This window comes from Miniopterus schreibersii, assembly GCF_964146895.1.
Source record: "Miniopterus schreibersii genome assembly, chromosome: 5".
Taxonomy (NCBI): domain Eukaryota; kingdom Metazoa; phylum Chordata; class Mammalia; order Chiroptera; family Miniopteridae; genus Miniopterus; species Miniopterus schreibersii.
In genome coordinates, this window is record NC_138106.1 from 41,735,011 (window position 1) to 41,762,781 (window position 27,771).

At 39.2% G+C, this 27,771-nt stretch overlaps 1 protein-coding gene across 3 annotated transcripts in view; it reads right to left on the minus strand.

Moving 5' to 3' along the window:
* FGF12 (fibroblast growth factor 12) overlaps positions 1-27,771 on the minus strand; it is a 441,503-nt gene that overhangs the window by 167,668 nt on the left and 246,064 nt on the right. For all 3 annotated transcript variants that reach the window (XM_081139424.1, XM_081139423.1, XM_081139422.1), the window contains one exon: positions 1,457-1,567. In XM_081139424.1, coding sequence (XP_080995550.1) covers positions 1,457-1,567 — 111 coding nt within the window. The remainder of the gene's footprint in view (positions 1-1,456; positions 1,568-27,771) is intronic.

A 27,771-nucleotide genomic window follows, 5' to 3' on the forward strand; every position in this document is an offset into this window, starting at 1 on the left:
TGGCCACCTCCTTTTACAGAAAAATATACCGAGATCAAGGGAAACCTCAGAGATAGCAGGGGTGACACAGCTTAGCAATTTCCCTGATTCTTTCCATCTATACTTGTCTCTTGCTTTACTAAATCCACATTCACGTGCAGACGCAATAGATGGAAACTCTATATGAAGAGGAAACAATTCTCATCCTTCTGTCCTCGGTTGAAAACGTGAATCATTTAAAGAATGCATTCCCACAAACAAACCAACAATGCAAACCATAATAAGCTAATCAACTACTTTGCAGAAAACTGGAATGCAATTCTTTATAATAAGATCTTTTCTTTACCGTAATTCATATTTTGTAGTGTGCAATATTAAGTGAACCAAGAATAATTTAGAAGGGGTGGGCTAGAGCACTTTCACACTTTAGGAATTGGAGAACTTTCCTTGATCTTTACTTTAAATTGAAAATATACTTCAGCATAAACTATCAGGCTTCTTAGATTACCTTATGCAATCTACAGGTTGTCAGTCTGACACAAAATCATATCCATCAAAGGCAATTCAATTGGACATCCATTTAATGAGCATTTACTATGCACTCGACGCTAAAGATCTAGCAATGGACACAGACAAACTTTGGAGGACAGTATGGCAGCCCACATAATTTTAGAACAACACAAATTTTCCTCAGTATATGCATATCATTATGCAGAAAATGAAAGGTAGGGTGACAGTGATCATTCTTGGTGCTGAGGTTTGTCTTCAAAATATTTCCAAAATGCGAATATCCTCTATTACACCTTCATGGTTTTGTTGGGTTATTAAACTCGTCAACTCTAAGGTTAAATTAGTTAAAAACTATTTCCAAGGATATTATTAATAGTATTTTAATATTTGGCATTTTATGTAAAAAATTATATACAAAGTTTTGGGTCTACTAATATTATCTTGTTATTATCACATACACTATAGAACATCACTATGCTATTTTAATATCGTCTTCTTTTAAGACCAATAATTTTTTCCTCAATCCAAATAAAAGAACATGTCATACACATATTATGTATTCAATGTTTACCTTAAGAAGTATGTGGTCTGCCTGAAATGATGTTCTGAGAATTATTTTAACATGCTTAGTCTTTAGTTCGAGGATTAACAACATCTCGTGCAGTAAAGTCTGTCGTGTTCCTGCGAACACTCATCACCATCCTGACACTACAAACACTGGGATGGAAGGAGCTTCTTGTCCCGTAACTGCTGGAGCTCCTTCAAGCTTCCTCACTTCTCAGTTAGTACAGACCATTTCTCCCTTATTGTCTTTGCTATAGGAAATCATAGCAAGGAAAATAAAGGAAAAGACACCAGTTTCTTGTAGTTAAATAGTTCAAAGGCAGCCTGGCCATGCTTTAAATCTACAATACACTGGGCTATACATTTCATTGTAAATGGATTTCAGGAAGCTAATGTTCCTTACTGTAGTCACTGTTTTCGTCCTTGGTCCCGTCAATGGTACCATCTGGGTGCATCTGCAGGAAATATCCCTGCTGGCTGAATAACCTTGTCACAATTCCTTTCAGCTGGGGTTCTGCAAAACAAAAAGAAATGATTATTCAAATTTGTATTTTGTTTATAAAAATGCTCACTTGCAAATTGTCAGAAACATTCTCTAAGTAAACGCATAAGTGCCAATGGCTTAAATATTAAAATAAGTATTTGGAAAGGGAGCATTTCAGTAACATATCTTCACACAGTGTTTTTTTTCCTTCTAGAGGCAGGGCCATAATACTAAGCAGCAATAAACCAAATGTAAATAAATAAAAGCTAATTATGATTAGTGGAATACAGAGGCATACTGAAAAGTAAATTACCTCTCTCTCGTGCATCTAGTATCTGACTGCAAGTTTATGTTCCCATTCCAGAATCACTGTTTAGGCCAAACTGCCACTGTAATTCTTAAGCTTCCAGCAGTAATAATCAGTCCCTGGAAGACTTTGATTTCTGCTGAGTGTCAACTGTCCATCAGAAACTCCTGCATTTTGAAATTCTGGTCAAGTTCAGCCAGAAAGAATGGCTTGGATGAGAACCACAGGAAATAGCAAAGCCATGGCCATGAGAAGTCAATGGAACGTATGTGGCCACAGATTTCACCTTCAGTAAATACCTGACCAGAGCGGAGCCCCAGTGCTAGTCATTTTTCCAAGCCCCTAATAAATCAATGTGTGCATATATCTCTAATTATTTTTAACTAGAAGTGGTCCTCAATTTTTAAAAACTCCCTACATGCTAATACCATCAAAATGAACTTTGTATACTACATTCGGATTTTTGTACATCACCTAAAATAAATATTTAAAGCTTTCTCATTGTGGTGCTGGCTCCAGCAATAATCCATTTTCTACAGCATCACTACCACCTTTCTCTCTGCTTCTGTGTTGAGCAAAATTAGACTATTCTAGTGCTTTTATAGCCCTAATTATTTCATAAAAATAAGGAGAACAAAAAACTCTGCTTCTCGTGATAAAAACTGAGGCAAAGATAGAAATCATATGATTGCTGAAGCAGCAACACGTTACCCTCAAAAGGGCAATCACTGAATTTCAACTGACAGTCAACTTCATTCCTTCACCCATTTTTTCAACCAATAACCACTCTGAATCTCTTTTTTCCCCCATGCAATATGCTAGGCACAGTGTGTTAAACTGGACACATTTATTCATGATTAGGTCTAAATAAGAATTCTATTTGAGGGTTCAATGAATTAACTCTTCGGGAATGGACCTGTTCCATATAACATTTGCCTATGACTTGATCACATATTTGGGGATATGAGGCAATGCCTATATAAACATGTCTTTCAAAGTAACCCTAAAAAGCAGAAAAGATGCATGTCATTCTGATTAATAATTATAATTATCTTTGTAAGTTAAATTTATTTAATTTAATTGTGGGCCTTAATTTCCTCATCAATAATATCTAGAAGTTAAAGTAAATTAACTTTAGGTCCATTCTGTGAGTCTCTATTAACTGTGTACATTAGAATCCCCTGCCCTGAGTAGTAGCAGCAATCAAGGAATAGATGCATCTTCAATGTGTTGCTTCCAAGGGCCCCACCCAATCTGATATACTAGGGACATGTTAGAAGAGCACAGAGCTAGCTAACCTCACTGCAAAAAAGTACCCTGTACTCGGATTACCATCTATCAAACCTTACTAACCTTTCCAGGCTCAGTTCAAGATCACCTCCTCCATGAAGACTTGGAGATCATAAGTGAGAATCACTTTCATAATCAGGGGAAATGAAAAAGACATATGTGCCTCTGCCATGAGGCTGACTGACATGCAGGTCCTGCTATGGCACTTAGCTCTCAACGTACAGTCAGAAGACCTCGCTTTGAACCACAATTGCCAAGTGGTCCTGAGCAAGTCATTTAACATCTAAGCCTTAATTTTCACAAGTGTATAAGGGGGGAAAAATAATTGCTATGCTAACTATAATCATTGAAAATTTCAAGTGAATAAACATATAAGATAGTATGAACTGAAAAACTCTATGAGATTATAAATACTAATTAAGGTCTAATTTTTCAACCATAAAAATCAAAGACACAGTACAGTGGGAGGTAAAAGGAGCATTCTCTCAGCAGACTCTATGTCTTCTGATTTCTGTTTTAATAAAATATTGATTGAGGTTGTAAAGTCACTAAAGTAAACAGAAGGCTAAGAGTAGAGGCTAGAAAAAGATAGAAGGAAAGGGACAACTGTCTTATAATTCATATTTTATTTCTACTCAGCATGATAAGGTCGCTTTAAGAACTCATGTTTTGGCTGGTAATGAGATGCATAGCAGCTTAGTCATTAATGCCTGCAAACGATTGTGTGTGTTTTTGTGATCCTCCTCTATAGCTGTAATTAAACACTTCTTTTGCTGTGGTGAAGCTACCTGCACCCCACCCCCACTGTTGGGGCCCTGGGAATTCAGGTTGGTTACTCCTGTTCAAGATAATGAGCGTTAGGTTTTTTCTACCATGCCCCACTGTCCAAAAGCAGAGCCAGAACAAGCTCCAAGTTTGAGTTTTAATTATGTGATAATCTATGAAAGTGAACGTCTTGCACTACAGATGTATCAAAGGAGGCCTGACCATCCACTGAACAAATGCCCTGAACCTAGGACGTGTCACAGAAAAGAACATCACCTGCCTGACAGGTCTCTGCCCCAGTCATCCTCTGTCAAATCCTACCAATCTTTCTAAGCGCAGCTCAAGGTCACCCTTTCTATGAAAGCTTGGTGATCATAAGTGAGGGCACTTTTATAACTGGGAAGACATGTTTTGTTGTAACTGAACCAAAGGGGGTCAAAAATGAGACCACTTTTTGGCATATCTAGTATCCTGGGTGCATTCAACAAACATGTTCTTTATCTGTCAGACTATGCATAGGGATCTAATAGATTAATGAAACATGGCTGTCCTCAGGGAGCATCCCATATAACGCATGAAACATATTTATATATAATACTAGCGTGGGATGGCTGTTAAATGACGGGTAGAAGTGGCGTGACATGTTGGCACCAAGGAGCAAGGGAATACTTCTGTCTCCAGGTTTGATGAAGGCACCTCACCTGTTACTTGAAGGGTGAGTAGGATTATCACAGGCAAAAACAAAAAAACAAAACAAAGAACAGAGAAAGGACATTCCAGAGCTAAAAACAATGCAGGGAGGCAAAACCACCCCAGCATGGCACTCGGGGTGATGCAGAGTCTGGAACAGGCACAACGTATGGCAGAGGTGCCCACATGCGCACATGCAGTAAGCAACTGTTCTCAACAAATGTTCACAGGTCAACAGTGAAATAAGAAAAACAAGGTCAATGGAACACATTTTTTATTATTTTTTTCAATTATATGATTCTCCTTGATTCTAAGATTATGATTTTCCATTATTTTTTATTAATTAATGGCTATATTATTAGGTGGAGGGTGGGGATTTGTCACTTTTTGTACTCTGAAGTGGTGTAGCAAATACTGTTAGCTTTTCTCCCAAATTAATTTCCTCTTTTTCTTAGGCGCCCAGCTAGACCATATGTCCTAGCCTCCCTTGCAGTTAGGTTTGGCAGATGAGTAAGTGTCATATGGGATGTAAGTGAAAGATATGTGTGCCATTTTCAGGCCATAGATTTTAAAAGCAAACATTCGCTTCCAAATTTTTGTTTCCTTAACACTGGCTGGATTTAGATGACAAAGTCATAGGGGATGTCAGCAAAATAAAATTCTGGACCCCTGAAAAACTGGTGGAGAAAGACAGCCATCAGAAATACCCACATTGAATAATTAGGTGAATAAGAAATAAACTTCAATTTGTTGTACACAGTGACTTCCTTCCTAAGAATACAATATGGAAAGGGGGTGGAGGGGTGGGGAGTAACTTCACAGTGGAGAAATCTGACAAATAAAGCATTACCTCAGTCACGTGACCAAGGTTAGCATCAACAGTCATTAATCGTGTTGATAGTATGTACCCTTGATATGATGTGATGAGCACGACATTATCTCTGTGATCTTCCTCCCAAAAATGCATAACCTTTGTCTAACATCAAACAAATTCCAACTGAAGAACTTTCTAAAAAATAGCTGATTAGTACCCCCCAAAACTGTCAAGGTGATCAACAATAAGGAAAATCTGAGAAACTGTCACAGCTAAGAGGAGACTAAGGAGACATGTCAACTAAAGGTAATGTGGTATTCTGGATGGGATCCTGGAACTGGAAAAAAAATAGGTAAAAATTAAGGAAATCTGAATGAAGTATGGACTATATCAAACTAAAAAGCTTTGCACAGCAAAGGAAACCATCAACAAATAAAAAAGACAACCTACTGAATGAAAGGAGATATCTGATAAAGGGTTAATATCTAGAATTTATAAATAACTCATACAACTCGACATCAAAAATCAAATGGCCCAATTAAAACATGGGCAGAGGATCTGAAGACAGCTCTCCAAAGAGGACATATAGATGTGGCCATACAAAAGACATATAAAAAGACATAAAAAGATGCTCAATGTCACTAATCATCAGAGAAATGCAAATTAAAACCACAATGAGCCCGGCGGGGTGTGGCTCAGCGGTTGAGCATTGACCTAGGATCCAGGCTATCGGGGTTCAATTCCCGGTCAGGGTACATGCCTGGGGGTTGCGGGATCGATCCCCAGTCGAGGGCGTGCAGGAGGCAGCTGATCAATGACTCTCTCATCACTGATGTTTCTCTCTCTCTCTCTCTCCCTCTCCTTTCCTCTCTCTGAAATCAATAAAGATATATTTAAAAAAAAAAAACAACACAATGAGATATCACCTTATACCTATGAGAATGGCTATTATCAATAAATCAACCAACAATACACTAATTTGATAAGATACATGCACTGCTGTGTTTATTGCAGCATTGTTTACAATAGCCGCAATATGGAAGCAACCCAAGGACCCATCAATAGACAGGTGGATAAAGAAGAAGTGGTACATATATACAATGTCCATCAATACACAAGTGTATAAAAAGTAAGTGGTACAAAGAATATCACTTGGCCATAAATATGAATGAAATCTTACCATTTGGGACAGCATGGATGGATGTAGAGGGTATTGTGCTAAGTGAAATAAGTCAGAAAGATAAAGACAAATACCATACGATCTCACTCATATGTGGCATTTAAAGAGCAAAATAAACAAATAAGCAAAACAGAAACAGACTCATAGATACAGCAAACAAACTGATGGTTATTAGATGGGAGGGGTGCCGGGGAGCAGTATGAAAAAGGTGAAGTGATTAAGAAGTACAAACTGGTAGTTACAAAACAGTTATGAGGATGTAAAGTACATAGGAAATACAGTCAATAATATTTTAATAACTATGCATGGTGCCAGGTGGGTACTATGATTATCTGGGTGATCACTTCATAAATTATATAACTGTCTAACCACTATGTGGTACACCTGAAACTAATATAAAATAATATTGAATGTAAACTGTTAATTAAAAAATAAAAAAGAATAAGAACTCATATTCCCTTCAGGACAACAGAGCAATTTCAGCAAAATATTTGAATTCAGAGCCACTTAAAAAAGCTGAGACCGGAAGCAGCTATCCAGACATTCCTGCTGACTTAAAGTGTAGTGCTGTGGGGCAGTTACCTCGTTACTGGATCAGAGTTGGAACTACGGGGCCCTGATCACACATGTCAGGATGAACACTAGATTGCAGAAAGTAAAATAAAATTGGAAATTGGAACGTACCTTGGAGTCCAATATCGTCCTTCACCAAAATACCTTCTATCCTCAACATCAAATGTTTTAAAAACAAAAAAACTGAGGCCCAAAGTGAGTGTCAAGATATAACCAGTATCTTGTACAAGCTGAGGGTTAGGGAAAAATAGGTAGAGAAGAGAGGAGGGGAGGAGCACCTAGTTGTGCTTGAGCTACTGGAGTGTGGGCCTGATAAAGAAAAGGGGTTATAGGAAGCTGTGCAAAAATAGATATAATATTGTACCCAAACTTAGAGAAAATGCCCCGTGTAAACTCTAAGCTAAAAAAATGTAATGGCAATCTAACTTTGTGCTGGAAGCCATTCTCAGAGAATTAATAGTACTTACTATGAAAACAATGGCCATATTTTGAAGCCATCTAGTCTGTACACTCCCCTCATGATCTTACTAGTTTTATTTAGTACTCACTAATGAAGGCGCAAGGAACTTCTTTTCATCTTTCAAATGAGATTATTGTGACTCGGAAAAGCTACATCACTTACTCAAGGTTAAGGAACTAGTTACTGAAGAGAAAGATCTAGCTTAAAAGTCTATGGTCCTAGCCACTCTCTGGCACTGCTCGGTCACTTTAAGAAGGACACTGACAAAACTGCAACATGTCAGAGTAAACGGAGCCAAATAACGAGGGTGCTAAGGACTGTCCTATGGAGAATGGCTGCATGAAGGGTGCTTATGCTACCCAGAGAAGGGAGACCTTGGGAGACGTGAGAGTTGTCCCTACTTTCTTAAGAGCAGACAGAAGTTAGAAGGAGCCAATTTGTCCCAAGTGGCTCCACAGGGATAGAACTAGGGCCAAAGGATGAAAGTTACAGGAAGGCAGGTGAAAAAGAACTTTCTGTAAATTGTATGCCGAGAGAACAGGCTGTCTGAGGAAAGAGTGGGTTCTCTACCACTTGACAGGAGCAAGCAGGGAGGAGCAGAAAAACTACAGGCGAGAACAGCCGTGAAGGACATGGAAGTCTCCAAAGGCTAAGCATTCCACACAACAATGCAAGGTCCTCTCCAACCTTGAGGTCCTGCAAAGTTTTGGGATAAACCAGATGGCCCCCTAAATACAAGTTCACTTTTCTGTTTTTTAGTTTGTGTTTAGGACAGAAAATTGAAAACATGTTCACCAGGCATCCTGAAAATGCAAAGTTCTTAGGAACTATTAAACATGAATTGTGGAGTAATCTGATGGGGTTTTTTAATCAGTCCCTGGGTTTACAAATGGGCTCTCAGTATGAAGGTGGAGTGTTGCCCACTTAAAGGAATTGGGATGACACAGGCTGTTAAATGTGATTCTTGTCAAGTGCTTCTGGGGCCTCAACTGCTGCAGATTTCAAAATTAGACTATTAGGGTTAGAAGTTGTTCATAAACAGATACATTTCTGGCTAAAAGATATAGACAAGAGCACATTTACGTACCATAAATCAAAGCCCCAGGCAAATCGGAAGAAATGGATACAGTAGGACATTTGAAAGAGAACAGAACTCTTATGGGCTTCTGAGCACACTGCAAAAATTACAACCACACTGAGCTGCGGGATTCATTACAAATACATGTGGTTTAACAAGACACATAGGCCCGAGGCTCCTCATTCACTCAGAAGACTGCAGTGGACACACCAAAAGGAGCACCTGGAGGAACAGAACACATGGGGCAGGAGACTGGTCCCATGACCCGCAGAATCTGCTTTGTGGAGTAAAGAGAGTCCTGTCCTGCCTGAGTCCTCAGTCTCTTCATCCACCTAACAAAGGTGACAGACAACATCAAAAGTAACCTACCTGCAACAAGTCATGGGAATCTTTGTAAAGTGCTGATAATTGCATCTATCTGAGCATTTTTTTTTTTTTTCAACCAACCGACAGCAATAGCACATTTCATTCCAAAAACAAGTATTTATTGAGCACTAGGCTTCATGGAGGGTATTCCTCTGGGCACAGGGGATAACCAGTGGTGTGCTATTAAACTAGCTCTCAAAAAGAGAGAGAGAGAAAGAATGCCAAAAACCTGATTTCCATGGGACTCGTTCCCATGGTGTAAATACACTCACCATGGCAGACTTAAAACTCCTCCTTGACATCACTAAATGCAGAATTGGCGCTGGGAAGAGGGGAACATAGTTAGCTCCAGCACACCACTAAATACAACAGCAAACAAGACGTGAAGCTTACATTCTAGTAGGAAAGACAGAAAGTAAAGAGATAAACAATATATAATACAGTTTGAGTATAAGTGCTTTGATGAAAACAAAAGCAATGAAAATTGATGGAGCATACCAGGGATGAATGTGCTGCTGTGGACAGAGCAGTTAGAAGATGACATCACAGAGCCCTGAATGAGGCGAGGAGCCAACCATGGGGGATATCTAAAAGAAGAGCATGCCAAGTGCAGGAAACAGCAAGTGCAGAGTAATGCTAATACTTGAAAAGATTAGGAACCAGAGGATTAGAGGCTCTCTGAAGAGCTTTCCTCCAGACCAGATGTTGGCAAACTCCAGCCCTACTGCTGCCAATTTTGTTAATAAAGTTTTATTGGAAATCGGCCAGGCCCACTCATTCACGCATTGGCTGCTTTCATGCTACAACAGAGATGAGTAGTTGCAACAGAGGCCCTACAGCCTGCAAAGCCTGAAACATTTTCGAAAGGCCCTTTACAGAGAAAGCCTACCCATGCTTATGAGAAAGCTTGCTGATGCAGTTACCTGCCCCTGAAAATCACAAGCCCTGCCTCCCTCCTCTGCCCAGAACAACTCAGTCTTCTGAGCTCAGCTTTCTTCCCCAGGGCCTTCCCTGACACCCGGAGGGAAAATTAATCACTCCCTCTGCAGAGCTCCCTGTGCACGGGTTAGAAGAGGACTCCCCACAGTTACAGCTGCTGGCTTCTGGGGCTATCTCCGGCGCTGAACTGCGAGCTCCTCAAGGGCAGGGACCCTGAATTATTCATCACTTCCTCCCAGCACCAACACAGTGCCAGGTGCAGGGTAGGTGAGGAGTGTTCCTATGTTGAAAGAAAGGAGATAAGTTATATCTAGTATTTTTCATTGTCACCTGTGACTTTCAGAGGAGCTCCTCATTTGTAAAAAAGCTGTTACAGCCTTTTAATATAATGCCTCTGGCCTTCAGTGCATTTTTTTTTTCCCTTTTCTGTCTCAGCCGCTCCACACTGAACAGTCTGACAAGCACAGCGGCATCCTTCATAAACTGCATAGTTTCCAAAGCCCCGAGTCACCTCGCACTTCAATGGGAATCAAGTGACCTTGAGACGGGCAATCCTTAACCTTCACGCTGCCTCGGAGCTGATTGGAAAAAGAACACGCTTTCCCAGAGTATCGTCTCCACTAAAGCTGTCTGAGCCGGGGAAGGGCGGGGAAATTGAGCTGGGATGTGCAGTGCCGATAAGGATGGGATTCTCGTACTGAGTCAGTTTTATTCCTCGTAGCATTAGCCCCCTCGCTCCCAGTTTCTCCTCTATAAGATGTTCATGAAAATTTAAAATAACTCGAACACCATTTGCCGACATGCACTAGGTGCTGGGTACAAAGATGGGTAAGAGGCAATTCCTGCCTTGAAGCACCCACGGCCTCATCAGGGAGACACAGACACAGCTAATCATTACAGCAGGCACATGAAAAAAGGACTGTCATAGAGGAACCAATGAAGTGCCTTGGAATTACAGAGCCCAGATGCTAATTTTACCCGGGATGTGGGTTCTGGGAGAAGAGGCAGTTGAGAAAGGCTCTGATGATGATGGAACACTTAATCTTCACTTGAATACGTAGGCGGGGGGATTTTGCTTTGAGCAGCATCAGCAGGAGCAGTGGCCCAGTGGGCCTGGGCAAGCAGGTGGGTGTGGTCAGGGTATAGGGACATAAGGGGGTGCACCCAGTGGCTGGAGGTGACAGCAGAGAGAAATATGGATCCAGAACACTCACGCTGCCTTATGCAAATCTAGTAAGTTTTACTTTATCCTTTAAACCAAGGAACTCCAAATTCTTTTAATCATACATCTCTATCTGTAAAAAAATTTACATCTATAGCCTCCGTATAGGTATGTTTATTATTTATAAATTGCATGTATGTTACCTATCCACATATTGTGCATATTATAAATCAAAGTTGAAATGTTTAAATGAGACCCATACTAAACATATGCAAAAATTAAAATAGTTTCTTTCCACAGACCGTCTCGCCCCACCCACTTCAGACAGAAGCCTGGGTACCACCACATCAGGCAATGGGGAAACATCTGAAGGCCTTTAAATCTGGGGATATACTGTGAGGGCAATATACAGAAAGCCAAATTATGGAGCCACAGAGACGGTGAATTAGAGTGGGTGGTACTTGGTCATGTCACGGAAGCCACTTACGGAGCTGCCACACATCATAAGGGCCTTGGGGAGGCAGTGGCACTGAGGGACGTCAGCCTGAGGCCTGAGGGTGCTTGGCAGCGCTTCACAGATGACAGGATGTGTAGACTCCCTTCAGTTCCAGAGAAATGTGCAACCTCTTTGTCCCTAAATCCATATCAATCACTAGGCTTCTAAGAAAGCCCTGGTTAAGTGTGGAATATCATTAAAATGTGAGGGAAAAGAGCTTAATATGAGCATTCCCAGAAGGCCAAACTACTTCTTTTTTTTCTAATGATTTCCGTTCATGAAGAGGCTATTGACTGTTGTCATTCTCACCGAGTCACAACTCTCTGGTCTTTCTCAGACTGTCACCCAGGGAGGTAGACCTGGAATGAGCACTGCCTTCCAGTCAACTCAAGACTGAGCTCCGGAGAATGCAGAACACACGATTATTTCAAACATGAAGATAATCCTAGAATCTTAAGTGTTTAGAACCAGAAAAGCCATTCAGGATGATATAAGTCCGGACTCATTCCACAGATGAAGACAGACCAGCAGGGAGAGGGGAAACCCCGTGGCAACACATCTTCCAATCCCCAGAGTGAGGGCTCTTTAATACACCATGATCCTTCTGTGCTGTGTCCCTTAGAATGAAATATTTCATATCGCCCACAGGTATCCTGGCCTTGAGCCAAACTAGCTGTATCATATCCAGAAAGCTATTTCATTTCTTTGTGCACAGGCACACTTTGCTTCTTGTGAAACTGAATGAACAGGACCTGCTTCTGAAGGCTGTTCCAAGGAACTAAGACTATACAGTGGAGGGCAGTAAAGGGTTAAGGGGGTTATATATATGGTAATGGAAGAAGATTTGACTTTGGGTGGTGAGCCCACAATGCAATATATATATCATAGACTTGTACACTTAAAACCTATATAATCTTATTAATCAATGTCACCCCAATAAATTTAATTTTTTAAAAAGAATGCACATTATAGTGTGTTATATGACCAGGAAATAACCATGCTTGTAGGGTAGATTTAACTCTCGGATAGAATTAATGTAGATACAAAGACCCATGGTTAGGAGCAGTAGCAATGGGCAAATTCTCCTGAGCTTTATGCACAGGCAACAATTGCAAAGCATTTACCACATGAGAGGGACTTTATGTGGATTACCTCTCTGAATTCTCACAGAAATAATTTAAGTCAGGTTCTATCATTGGGCCTTTTTTATAAATTAGGAAACTGTGGGTTATAGAGGTTAAGTCACTTGCTCTAAATCACAGAGCTAGTAAAGGCCAGAACCAGGTGTGGAACCAGATCCCTCCACTTCTTACACCTTCTCACCACAGACCATTGTCTCTGCAGGAAGCCTGGCATGCTGACACTTCTCCCTTCTTCCTTAGCTGTGATTGGCCCACAGAAATGGTAGAAACCCTATGAAGCCAAAGACCAGGAATAAACGGACTGGCAAACATTAAACTGGAGTTGAAGACACGGTGTTTGGCCTCCTGAAACAAAAAAGGGGGGAAAGTGCAGACGCTTCTATGCATACAAAGATTCTTCTGTAATAAAAGCATCTCACATGGCATAGAAAAATCTTCTGTTAGTCTTATGCCTTTTTTTCATAGACACATCTTTTGGCACCAGAAATAAATGAATAGGATGGGTTATTTGGGAGAGCACAGGCATGACAGTTTCCTGAGGTCAGAGGAGCTGCACGGTGTTGGACCTGTCCTAAAACTGTCCTGGATCTCGGAGGAGATCTGCTCATCCATACAGGCAAGCCTGGGGAACTCCTTCAGACACCACAAATCCAAACTGCCTGCAGGTAAAATGCTATTGTTTTCAAATGTGGTCCTAGTCTATCACCTTTTTTTTTTATAGCATTCACCAAGAAGGACTTGCAGCGTCAACCAGAGTTGAGGAGGTAATAATAGTTTCCACAAAAGAACAATTCACAGCTCCAAAAGCACATCCATCAGCCTCAACACAGTGGCAAGTTCAGTCCAGGCGGCATGGTGCAGTGCGGAGCACGGCCCAGGGCGATCCAGACAACTGTACGCTCCTCTCCATTCCCACTGCAACCACCTTTGTCGGGCCACCAATAGCTCCTGGCTTGATTCCTGCAACAGCCAGCCCCCTCACTAACACTCTTACCCTGTTCCCCTTCCAAACCAGTCAGCGAAGATATTTTACAAAATAAATTGGATCATGTCACTCTCCTGCTTAAACCCTTTAATAGGTTTTCCTTTTCATTTACAATAAAGCATCAAACCCTTAGCATGGCCTGGAGAACTTAGCACCATCTGGCGCCTGTCGACCCATCATCATCTAAATTTACTCTCTCCCTGGCTCACTAAACTCTAGGCACACATGCCTTCCTTCTCTTCAGACCTAAGGCATTTCCCTCTGCCTGGATTGATTTCTCCCTAAGATAAATTCAAGTCTGAAATATACCTTTAGAAAGGTCTCACCTAGCCCCTCAATCTAAATCTGCATTCATATTCATATTCATATATTCTCTGTCAACATACTATGTTTCCCCCTTCATAACACTTACCCCAGTTTGTAATTAGGTATTTATTTTCCTTTATTTAATGTCTATTTCCTCCTCTAGACTGTGGCATCCACGAGGGTGAAGCCATGTTTGCTTTACCCATCACACTACTTTCAGTACTTAGCACAGTGCCCACTAACACAGCACAGGAAGTAAACACAGATTTGTTCAGCAAACTGGTTTCATCTCTCTGGGCTTCAGCTTTCACCTGTGAAATGACAGCATGGGGACAGTTCAGTGGCTGCAAGTCTAGGAGTCCAAAAACCTAAGGGACTCATAAGTAGAAACAGACACGAGCTATTTTCAATACGCTAAAATTGAAAATGAAGAAAGTATTTTAATAGATTATATCCCTCATCACTGTATATTAATAAATATTATTTAAACTCCATTATAAAATATAACCTACACAAACTATAACAATGCAATTAACTTATTATCCAACATTACAACACACAAAAGAGAAGCAGTAATATTTATCAAAGTGGGTGACACACTTGTGGTGTAATTAGCGATTGTATGCTATACCCCAAATTGACTTTGGGAGGCTCTCAGGGACAACTTAAGAGCTACTGCAACAGAAGTACAAGGAACTGCCACTGTGACTGATGATAAGGGGCCATTACGGATGCACAGATGAAGAATTCCATGGAAAAGCCACGAACCAGTGGTTTCAGACAAGAGGACCAAGGCAATACTCTCAAGGGTGGCCAGTCCTCTCATTCCAGAGGCCTAAGGAGCTTGCGTATCTCCTGGCCAACTCTACAAAAGTATAGCTCAGGGTGCGATGCAACAGGGATTGATCTGTCCATAGCTAATGGTTCTCCAAAACTTTTCAGAGAGAGCCAGCTTGGCTTCAACACCTATTGAAAAAACTGTCAGCAATTTGCCATTTATACGTGATATATCCTAATAAGAAAGGGATGATCTGTCAACAAATAAAATGTTTAATTTTCATATGTTTTTTGGAAAAACAACTAAATGTTAAAATGTACATTAAATGTTATCTATGTGTTACAGAACCCAAAATAGGAAAAGATTTATTATCTGCTGTTTCAAAACCTTGCACTTTGTTCTATAGAAAACTGGTTTAATTTTAGAATCTCTGTCTTTGTTTCTAAATTACAAAATAAGAAAATAAAAGTGAATCTCTTTGCAAGTATGTATCCGCATAAAATTCATTCTCCATATGGATCATTTTATTGTCATAAATGGGAAACCAAATTAGAACTAATGTTCATGAGATTTGCTCTTTTAACTTTGAAACTGAGGTTTTAAAAACTTCTTGATGTGCCAGAAAAGAATTTTGATCAGTAATTTTAATTGAAGTTATGGTGCAGATTATCTTTACTGCAACTTGCAGATTTATCATAATTTTACATACGCATTCTCTTTCATTTATTTGCATTCTCTTTTTAGCAAGAAATATTTCAATCATGAGAAAAAGACAGATAACAAAGCTCTCAGTAAGTGCTTACACACTGTATGTGTAAATACAATGCATTTCAATCTTTACAACAGCCCTATGAGGTTACTTTTTTTTCTCATTTTACAGATGATGAGATTGAGGCACAAAGTGAAGTAATTGCCCAAAGTCCCATATTTGATAAAGTAGAAGGGCTTTGAGGATTTGAGCCCAGGAAGTCTGCCTCCAGAGCCCACGATGCAGGCTACCTAATGCTCTACTGCCTCTCAAACATCCATGCACTCACCATCCACATTTAACTAATATACTAATATTTCCCACAACTGCTTCAAATCTGTTTACATAATTAAAACATTACAGTCAATTCCTTAATTCCATTCCATTCTTTTCCTAACCAAAACCAAACATATCTCTGAACTTGATATGCAGCTTTCTTGTTCATATTTTTGTTCCTTTACTCCCTCCGTATATATCCACAAAAATTCATGGTGCTATTTTGTGTATTGTACATTTTTACATAAAATGCATCAGGCTGTACATATCACTTCAGGATTCTGACTGTCTCATTCAACATTTATATCAATATTATATGTTTGGATTTTAAATTTTCACCTGATCTGAAAGTCTCTCAACATACTAAAATTATTTTGCATCCATTGTAATTTCTGATTTCATTGTTTTTATGTCTATCATCTTAGTTTCAGTTTTCTTTCTTTTTTCTTTCTTTTCTTTTTTGCATTTCCTTGCATTTACTTATCCTCATGTCCTTTCAGTTGGATTCATTTCGGTTTCTCTCTTCTCCCTTCAGTTTTTCCATTATCTTGATTTAGAAGTTACAGTTCTATTTTTATTATTTTAGGGATTACTCTTAAATATTTAACATTAATTTGTAATTTAGCAAAGTTTAAGCATAACTATTATCAGTAAGTTCCTACAAAATAATATAAGCATGTTAAATCTCTGAAATCCCCTACTCATGTCACTGGCTATTACTTCTAGGTTCTTTTTCAAGCCCATGAAAGGCTTGTCATAGGATATTTGTACATCATTATGTGTTAGATAAACCAACATGTTTACCACCTTTGCTCACCATTGTATTTTCGTTTTTTCCCATTTATTCAACTTTTATTTTTTTAATTGCATTTACTGGGGTGACACTGATTAATAAAATTAAATAGGTTTCGGGTATACAATTCTACAACATACATTGTTCTGTGTGCTTACCACTTTATACAGAGCTTAAAAAAAACCCTCACCATTGTATTTTCAATCCCCACTCCCTATAGATTCAGCCTCTACTTTGTAAACCAATAAGGAGGGTCCATAAATGGTAAGATTTCTCAGTCTGTGAGAAGTCATTTATTTATTTCTCTCTCTCTTGAATTGTTGTTAAATGGATATACTGTAACAAATGATATTTTTCCTCTGCATTCTGAAAATATCATCTCATTGTCTTCCAGCAACCATTATTGTTGATGACAAGTCCCCGGAGAGTCTACCTATCTTTCATTTGTAGTTACTCTGTCTTTTCTCACTGGCCTGTTCATCTCTATAAATTCCTTCTTCATTTCTGGCACCTGAGGAATTCCACTCTTTGGTTTTGAGCTCAACTACTCATTTTCATTTTTTCTCTTGCCGTTAGATTCTCTCTAGCATAACCACCTATTTTTAAGTAGGAGGCAAAGTCCTTTCATAACAGCTCAGATTATAATAGTCAACATCTTATCTTTTCAACATCAATATTTCTTATGCCTCCTGTCTTGAACAAATGGTACATCATGAGGGCAACATTAAAAGTGTATAATATTCAAAACCATCATTGTGGTTATGATAGTGGGGAAGGGCACAGAATAAGAACAGAGTCACAGTTGTTTAATAATTATTCACCTTGCTAACTAGAGATAAGATGCTTCTTACAGACCCTGGAAAACTGGAGGATGCATTGCAGGGAGAAAAACAGGTCTGTAAAAGGAAATATATTTTAAAAGCAGACCAAGGACAGGACACACTTTAACTTGGTTTTTGTGCCCGAACCCTACCCACAGCCCCCAGGGAATTTGCCTCAGGAACACTGACCACTCTCTGGCCCCAGGAACGGGCTGAGCTGTTTGTCACATACTGGAAGATTAGCCACCTAGTTAAGCTCCTGGAGCCTGGAAGGCAGACCTTCCCATCCCCTTCCCCCGTTATATTTGTAGCTCACAGCTACAGGTAGTTACCTTCTCCCTCACCAGTATATAATCAGGCAACTGGCAAGGGGAGTCAGAGCAGAATTTCCAGGGTGACCAACTGCTCTCCCCATACTGCTGGCATTATTGGAATAAACACTCATATATGATTCAGCCCTGTCTCTGCTTAATTTGGCTCAAGTGGAGATAGGTGGCCTTGGACCCCTTGTGTCCACTATCAGTTAGAACTATACAATAAAATAGGACAAAAACAAGAACCACTTGAAAGACTGAGTTACGAACAAGCACACCTGTTTGATTCCTACAAAGTCTCAGTAACTGAGAGCCTACCAGGGCCAGGCACTATTCAAGGAGACTGGAGTACAGTACAGTAGGGAGCTCATTAGTTACATGTTCCCAAACTTCACATCTTAAAGAAAAATATTTTTAAAATAATTTATTCCATTGTCTTAAAGGAAGATAATACATAAAAACAGCCATCATTTTCCCTAGAGGACTATAAACCCCCAGCTGGGAAAGCTATTCTCATCCCCCCTCTGTACTTTACAAATGAAGAACTAAAATCCCAGTACAGAGTACATGACGCTTTTGATATTACACATTCATCAAAATTCTACCGGAACCCTGTCTCCTAGTTATTAATACAACTTTTCTAAAAATGCACAGATATGGACATAACTATTTTTGCAGTTGGAAACTAAATAGGTAAATCCCAGATTATTGACAAACGTAATTTTAGTAACCTAAAATTCAAGACTTCTGAAAGCAAGAGTGCAGGAATTAGTTTTGTACATCTTAGCAAAATAGCTCTCTAAGGAAATTCTCTGATTGGCACAGTTTATATTCTGATTTAAGAAGATAACATTTATATGTTCTTTCTTGTTTATTTTTAATCTTTTCCCCAACTCAAATCAGAAACACTTCTTATCTAGCTTCAATAATTCATGCCTATTTTTCTCATATTACTAGGTAATAAATACATGTGTAACTATTTATTAAAGATACAAATAAATACAAATTATAATATACATTCTGGGGAGAACCTATGCAAAATGTCAAAAATGTCCCTTTGTATTCTGATATCTGCAATAATAAAAGAATTAATTATAAGGACAAAAGGACACTAAGAAAACTTTAGTTCTTTTCTGCATTTTTTAAAATGTTTTTATTGATTTCTAGAAAGGGAGGAAGGGAGAGGGATAGAGAGATAAAAGCATCATGAATCGGCTGCCTCCTGCACACCCCGCACTGGGGATCCAGCCCGCAACCTGGGCCGTGACTGGGAATCCAACCGTGCATGACCTCTTGGTTCATGGGTGGACGCTCAACGACTAAGCCACACCAGCCAGGCAAGTAAGCTTTAGTTCTTTTGGAAATGTTCAAGTAATGAAATTTACAAAGTGCCTATTTCCCAGAATGCCCCATTTCTCACACATGCATATGTGCATACACAAATGATAATTATGAATTTTTCTAAAATTTCACATACCTAAAGATATTGTCTTGTTTTCCCAGTTTAACAAGTTTAATTTCTACTCACTATACACTGGCACCAAAATACTCTCAGAAGTCAGTAGAAAGAACACGGGACTAGAAGTGAGAAGGTGTAACTTCTAGTCCTTGCTCTGCAAACTGGGCGAATTTACTTGTTCTCTAAGGTAAGATTAAAAGAGTTGGATTGTCAAGGTCATTTTTAGATATTTTATCCTATGGTTTTAAAAACAATAATAGTGGTAATTATAAAGCCTTTGACTTATTATTGCATTATGTTTTAGTTATTGGATACCATGAACTACCCATATTTGAACATATTCAAACACCACAGTGGTATATAACATAAACCTTTTATAGCTTAGTGCTGGGGGGGGGGGGCAGAAATTAATAACAAGATCTAAATTAAAGGCTGCTCCAGAAATCTGTAAGAACACTAAGTCAGTTCCAATTTTAAGCAATAAAAATTAATATCCACTAGTAATTAAGTGGGCAATGTGTAGTTTCAGTTCCAGGTGCCCAAGCTTCTTCTTCTTGTCTCATTATTAAGAGTTACAATTGTGCTGCAGATAAACCTTTGGGCAAAGCACATTTCATCTGTTTGCTTAATGGACTGGTATCTTCATGGAATTCAGAGTTCTGGAACTTAATATTGGTTGCAAGATAATTTATAGTTGACTTCAACATCCACTCTCACATTGGGAAAACTCTTGGGTTATTTCAAAGCCTGAAACTTTGTATTAACTTTCATTTGCTTAAGTGAAAGCATACCAAACCCACATTCCAGAATCTGGTAGAGGAAACAGAGGTGGTGGCTATCACAGCAGAAATTCATAAGAGAAAATAAATAATCAGAGCCATGAAACACTGTGATAAGGTAATAATGATGATGTTACTTTAAAAATAGTGTTCATTTCTAGTAACTCTATTAATCATAGCAAGAAAGCAAAAATAACCTGGGGAAATCTGCCACTAATTGCTCTACTAAGGAGTACAGTAGAACTTCAACTTCTTAGCACAACATTGTTGACAGCAGTTACCTCATTTCACCGGAGTGGCTTCCCTCTCCCTCAGGGTCTAATAGCAAAAGACAGAATGTTGTGTTCTATACTTGGGCCACCGCTATTCAAAGACAATTACAATGCAAGCCACACGGGTAATTTTAACTTCTCTAGCAGTCACATTAAAGAAAGGAAAATAAATGGATGAAATTATTCTAGTAACATATTTTATTTAACCTAATATATCCAAAATATGTAATCAACATAAAAATTATTAATGATATATTTTACAGTTTTATGCTAAGTCCGCAAAATCCACTGTGCATTTTACTCTGACAACACATTTCAATGTGTCTAGCCATTTTTGAGTGTTCAAAAGCCACATCAGTTAGCGGCTACCATGCTGGACAGCACAGCTCTAGATAGACATATTTCTCTAAACAGCAACTAAAGGTCTGCTACATAAAGTAATAATGATCTCAGTGACCCATAATGTGAATTCCCAGAATAAAAAGATAGAGAGAACCACAAAGACTACACATGTTCTGAAAAATACGTATCAAAGGAAGATGCAAGATGAAAATTGTATCTTAAGCCTGTTGCCTGCCTGCCTCCTTTCCCCCCATCCTTAACACCGGCCATTCCTTCCATGAGCACGCTGGCCTTGGTACTGCGCCAAGAAATACAAGTGTGAACAAGACAGTGTGAGTCAGTGCCCCAGTGAAGTTGGCCCTGTTATGGGAAAGAGAGACCTTAATTAAATAATGCTATAATTAATTAATTACAAACATGAAAAGTGCCCTGAAGGAGTCCTGGCTGCTATGGAAGATAAAGGAGGGACCTTAGTATCAAGGGAGTTGCTGTGGATTGAACCTTTGTGTCCTCTCAAAATTCATATGTTGAAACCCTAACCTCCAAAGTATGGGACTCGGAGGTGGGGTGTTTGAGAGGTGATTAGGCTCTGCTATCATGCATGGGATCAGTGGCCCCATGAAAGAGTCCCCAGAGGAATCCTTCTCCCTGTGCAACCACGGGAGGTCACGGCCAGAAGATGGCTCTCAGGGAGGAAGCAGGTCCTCACCAGGCGCCAAATCTACGGACACCGTGATCTCGGATTTCCCAGCCTCCCAGAAATAAATGAGCTTTATTGATAAGCCAGTTTGTGGTGTTTCTGTTACAGCAGCCGGGATGGATTAAGGCAGGAGTCAACAGTGTGGTCCATTAGGACCTAACATTGAAGACAGGCCCTGAAGAACAAGAAAGGATTAGCTTGATGGAGCAGAAAGGTGAAGAGAAAACGTGGGAAGGAGAAGTCATAACATTCCACACAAGGACAGCAGTGTAAAAGAAATGGTCAAGGACAGAAAGAAACTGGTGAATTTAAACCACTGAAGGTGTGGCTGGAGTGGAGAGACTAAGAGTATATGGTATGTGGCCTGAGATGAGTGTTTAGACCACGTTGGAAGTAGTCAGAAAGCAAGAGTCATCCGGGCAACTCCAGATTGAAAATGCAGAAGGTAGATAAGACAACAGAAAGGGAAGTTTAGGTACACTTTTTATTGCACCTTCCCATCCATTAACTACTGATACAGTGGTCCATCTACACCCAGGCTGGCCACACCTTTCCGATCTATGTCAATGGAGCAACAATTCAAATACATAGCTGTAAAACTATGAACAGCACTGTACAAATATAGCTGTTGATTTTATGTAACTTTTGTCCAAGAATAATAGCCTTTCTTTCTTACCAATTACTAGTGTTCTTCTCTATTGCCTGTGGCAGTAAAAAAGAATGCATTGCTATTTAAAAAAAAAAAAGCACACAAAGTCGCTCAAAGAAAGCTGCTGGTTTGCCCAAGCAATAGAATTATTACTTCCTCCTTTGCTATTACGAACCTAGAGCAAATAATCAATGCAAATAAATTATAATTATGCAGCCCCAGCCTGTTTGGCTCAGTGGTTAGAGCACTGGCCCAAGGACTGAAGGGTCCCAGGTTCGATTCCTGCCAAGGGCAGGTACCTCAGTTGCAGGCTTAATCCCCGGCCCTGGTGGTTGGGGAGTGTGTGGAAGGTAACCAATTGATGTGTTTCTCTCACATCAATGTGTCTCTCTCTACCCCCCCTTCCACTCTCTGAACCAGCAGTGTTGAGTGCTACTAAGAGATCACAAAAATGAGGATTGGATAATATCGACTAGATTTAGTAAACTGAAGGTCACTAGTAACCATGGCAAGTGCAGTTTTGTTAGTGTTGAGGGTAATAGCCAAATTAGAAAGATATAAGGTATGAATGATACCTGCAGAAAAGTTGAAAGTAAATATAGAGAATTTTAAGTTTGAACATGAACAAAAAGAAGAGTAAACACCAACAAAGGACAGGAGATTGTGACAAGATTGAGAGAAAGATTTAAGCATGTTTCAAACTTTGCATATGGTAGATTCTTTGTCTCCAGGACGGATGAAAAAGGAGAAGGGATTAAGATGCACAAATTGCCAGTTATAAAAACAGTCACGGGATGTAAAGTACAGCATAGGGCACATAGTCAATGATATTGTAATAACTATGTATGGTGTCAGACGGTACTGCAATTATTGGGTGAGCACCTCGTAAGTTATATAAATGTCTAAACACTATGCTGTACACCTGAAACTAATATAATGTGTATCAACTGAAATATAAAAACTTAAAAACTACTTCTAAAAATTTTTAAAGAAAGATTTTCAATTGTTGAATTGAAAACAATTATCTGAGAGAGAAGACTTAAGATAAAGTAACCGACCACGAAAGTAGAAGGGATGAAATTTAGAACACAGGAGATTGGTCTCAGCTAGAAGAAAAACCTGCTTCATTGTAACAGAAGGAAAAGATAAAACAGATGTAATCTGCTTATTCAGATACAAAAGTGTAGAGGAGCACCCAAATATGGTGGTTCCTCTTTACAGTACGTAATTCTCTCTCAGAATTTCCAATACATATGTGAGAATTCTGAGGAAACACACACACACACACACACACACACACACACACACACACAGAGTCTGAGTAATGGCTTTATCACTGAGTCACTGCAGGTTCCCATTGCCAAGTCCAGGGGACTTGCCATTCAGAGGACTGTCTGCACAGACAGACTGGAAGGCCAGCTAGCTGTGTCCCTAAGTCCAGCTAGAAGAGCAAACAGAGACTGCGTTCAACGTCAGAACTTGACCCTATTCCTAACACTGTCATTCTGGGCAAGTCACTTAAATTCTTTGTTTTGTAATGTAGAGAGTAGAAATAGATGGTAGAAGACAGATTTATTGATTCCAGGAAGAAGGTATAAGAAAGGAAGCATGTACAAAGACGCAGATATGAACGGGCTTGTCATGTTTAATGACTTTCACTGTGGCTGTGGCAGTGAGTTCCTACGATGTCCTGAGCACTGTGTACTAAGGTTGTATGTAAATTATCAATTCTGTATGTCATTACCACTAGGCTCCTTCTGTTACTATTTATTTTTATATTATGACATAGTAATAACATTTCCTAAATTTATGCAGATGTTTTCTAATATGAATTATATATATATTATACTATTATGGATACATATGTATCCTATTTGGTCCATGAAATGGACTTTTAAGGTAGGTATTACTCAAACCCACTCCTAACATTTGTAGGGCTCAGGGCAAGAGACCCATATGCCATATGTCTCAGTCTAATATTTAAATTTACAAATCAAGGTAACTAACTGTTTAATAAAACATATTTGGTTTTGCTACTTGAAAATTATACCTTCCTAATGACTCAGAAACCCAGGGTCAAACTTAAATTTCCCAGAACATTTTGCCAACAAGGGAAGAACTGAGAAAACTTGTACCCTGGCTCATAGCTCACACCTCATCTTCCCATCCCAGGCTCCAGCCACCCCACACTGACAGAGGCCTGATACAGATTTACGTGGACACAGAAGCCTACATGGCCAAGCGCCATCCACACCTCCTGCAGCCTTGGTGACCCTTCCAGTCTAGGGATACACCTCCTGCAGTGCAATTTGTCCTGGGAAGAGGCCCACACAGCTCCTGACAAAGGGCTCAGCCCTACTGGGTGGGAATTCTAGGGTTCCAGATGGTATGGAATGAAGAAGCATGGGCTCCAGGTGAACATGAACCTTAGCCCCTTGACTTCCCTGCTCCATGGAGAAAGACTAGCCTGGAGGAAGGTCAGAGCAGAGTCCAGGACAAAGGTCTCTGTCTAAGAATTAGAAGACTCATTAGTATACTTATTAGACTATTTTAACATTAAGGTAACTGAGGCTCAGAAAGGTGAAGTAACTCTTACTTAGCCTAATTACTTGTACATTGTAAGCTTTCAATATGGGCTGAATAAACGAAGAAGATATTTATTTATTCAGACATTGTCTGAATAGGAACCAGGTTACCTTCTCTCCAGAGCTAATTCTATGGTTCTAATCTGACTTAAATACATATTGCTATAGGGGTTTTTCATGGATCTGTGTATATTTCTGTATTTTTAATCCTTACCCAGGTGTATGTTTTTATTGATTTTGAGAGAGAGAGAGAACATCAATGTGAGAGAAACATCGATGGGTTGCCGCCCATACCTGCCCCCGCCGAGGCTCAAAGCCACAACCTAGGTATGTGCCCTGACCAGGAATTGAGCCCACAATCTTTCAGGGTCCGGGACAATGCTCCAGCCAGTGGAGCCACCCAGTCAGGGTTGTGTGTTTTTTGGTAGCTCATTTACTCACACATTTATGTTTGTTAGTGTGTAAGTATGCATCTGCATTGCACACAGCATTGCACACACACACGCTATTCTAGCTGCTGAGTATCTCAGGAACATATCTTAAATATGCCTTGTAGCAATTACTGTTAGTGCCCTATTTCATTATTTGATTTTGCCCTACACAAATGTCATCTGTTATTTGATTTTTCCCTACACAAATTTCATTAGTCAGTAGCCTGACTAATTTATAACTCAGGGATGCAATGCTTACACATCTCACCATCTGAAACAACATTCAAAGCTTGTCAAAAATTACTTTTCTCCTTTTCTTAAGTTAATTGTAGATAAAATTATGATTTATTAATGATAAATTCTACTGAAATCCGGAAGAATAAAGTGAATGTGAAAGTTTCAAAACGGCTCTGATATAATCATTATGAGAGTGATTTATAAAATTTTCCTTTTTTCTTTCCATCCTTCTACATGCACGGCAATGCATGAACAGAAACAATAAAGTATGTAAAGAATACCCATTGAAAATGGCCAATTGGACAAGTGCAGAAATAAAACCACTTCTGATCTACTGGGAGGGACAACCTTGTGTAGTGGAAAGAACATTGGAATTAGAGTCAAAACCTGGGAGGCAAAAAAGAACCTAAATGAAACTGAGCACTTAATTATGCTTCAGACACAGGGCTAGAGTCTTTATATACTTTATTATCTTCCATTAAGGTCGACATAAGCTCTGGTATCTCTAAATACTGTAGATGCTCATAGTGGCTAATTATAGGACATCACAGAATTCAGTGACAGTAATATGAATAACAATGATATGAATATGAGAAAGAGCAATTGCGAGCAGGAATCTGCTCTGTGTTTGAGAAAGAACATAGGAAAATATCCATAGTGTTCCTGCCTCCGACGTGGGAAGCCTGCACTGCGAATCCAAGGATCGTAATCAGATGCCATTATTTCCAGTGAATCAGAACGTGCCCTGGCGGGCCTGCCCGGGGGAAAGCCCTGCAGAGGAGCTGGTTAATATTTCATGACGATACATCAGAGGAAGATCTCCAGTAACACCTCACAGTTGGCCCTTTTGTGATTTCACAGAACAGATGTGACAAGTGTAAGACCAGTTAGGAGTCACTCCGAAGCTTAGAATTTTAAGATTCAAGTGAACTGAAAGAAAGTATGTCTAGCCATATTGTTAGATGATTAGACATCCAAGAATGTCTTTATTTTTATTTTTTATTTGGAGAAGGAAAATGGCTTATTAATAAACTAATTCAGAAAGCCAAGTTCTGCTTAAAAAATCTTTCATAATTTGTAAATGGATTTTCTTTTATGACTTACTTCATTCTTTCAATAAATCAAGAGAGTTATTTTCAATAAGTAGAGTAACAAAACAGAAAATTGCATGACTCATTTTGTGTAGTTGAAAGCACCTAAAACATAAGTGCTAATGAAAATAAGCAAAGAGAAAAAATCCAAATCAGTATAATGGAATTTCAACTACAAAAAATGAATGTTATTTCAGAGGGTATCAGGATATATAGTGCATTTTATTTAAAATATATGAAGTTATAGAAATTGACATATATAATTTTTTTCTGGTGAAATAAAATGAAATGTCAGATATACTAGATGTTGTGAGGACTACAATCAGAAATCATAAACTAAAAATAATTCAGTCTATTAAGGGAGAGATATGACTTATAAACACATACTTTCAATGCAGTCATAAATGGAATAAGAGTTTGAGATGAAGGGATATAGAAGAAAAAGTAAAAATTAAGAAATTAATACCAATTGTTTTTTAATTAAAAACATCATAAATTTATTCATATTTTTCAGCTACTTCACATTTTTTAAAGCAGCTTGCTATATGTTGTCAGACCGTAAAATACTATATAAATGAGTACTCAAGTTTGGAAAAAATATTTAAAAAGATTCAATTTTTAAGAATTGAAACCGGAAGAAAAAGAAAAGTAAAAAAAGCAAAAACTTTTATTCATATCTTAGGAAATATAAAGCAGTGTCAAACTTTTGTCAATGATTTCCTGATACTGATGTCTGTGATACCTGATTAAATTAAAAAAAAAAAAAGTTAAAAAAAAAGGAAACAAAGACAACGAAGGAGGAAAAAAAGAAGAAGAAAACAATCTTATAATGAAACAGAATTGAATGACTAATGAATTGGAAAAGACTTAATTTAACAGCATCTATTCCACACACCTCTGAGGCCTGGGACCAGGGGGACTGAGCAGTTCCTCAGGGTGAACGCTGGGAACTGCTTGCAGGTGTCTGAATGCCATCCCTTCTGCATGAGAACTTCCTCCTTCTTAATCCTGGATTTTAAAAAGGAAACCAAGCTTTCCAGTGCTTACTGTTTAACTGAATTCACAAAAGTGAAACAAGCAGAAAAACCAAAGTGCTGGGACACAGCACGGTGACGCAGCTCCCCATCCCTATTTGTTTGCTCCCGTGCTTACCGCCCACTCCTACTCCCGTTGAAACCCTCCTGCCCCGCCTGCCTGGCTCTGGTGGCTCTAGTGGCTCTAGTGGCTCTACTGGCTGTCAGCGTGGGGGCTGTGGCTAAACGCACTAACTCAGGAAGGAGGATCCAGAGACTGACAGAACGAGATCTCTGGAAGTCATAGCCATTTTTAAGCCATCTAAAGGTGCTTCTGTACACAGGTAGCTACAAAGGTTTTTTCTGGGGAGCTAACACGATATGACGTATATG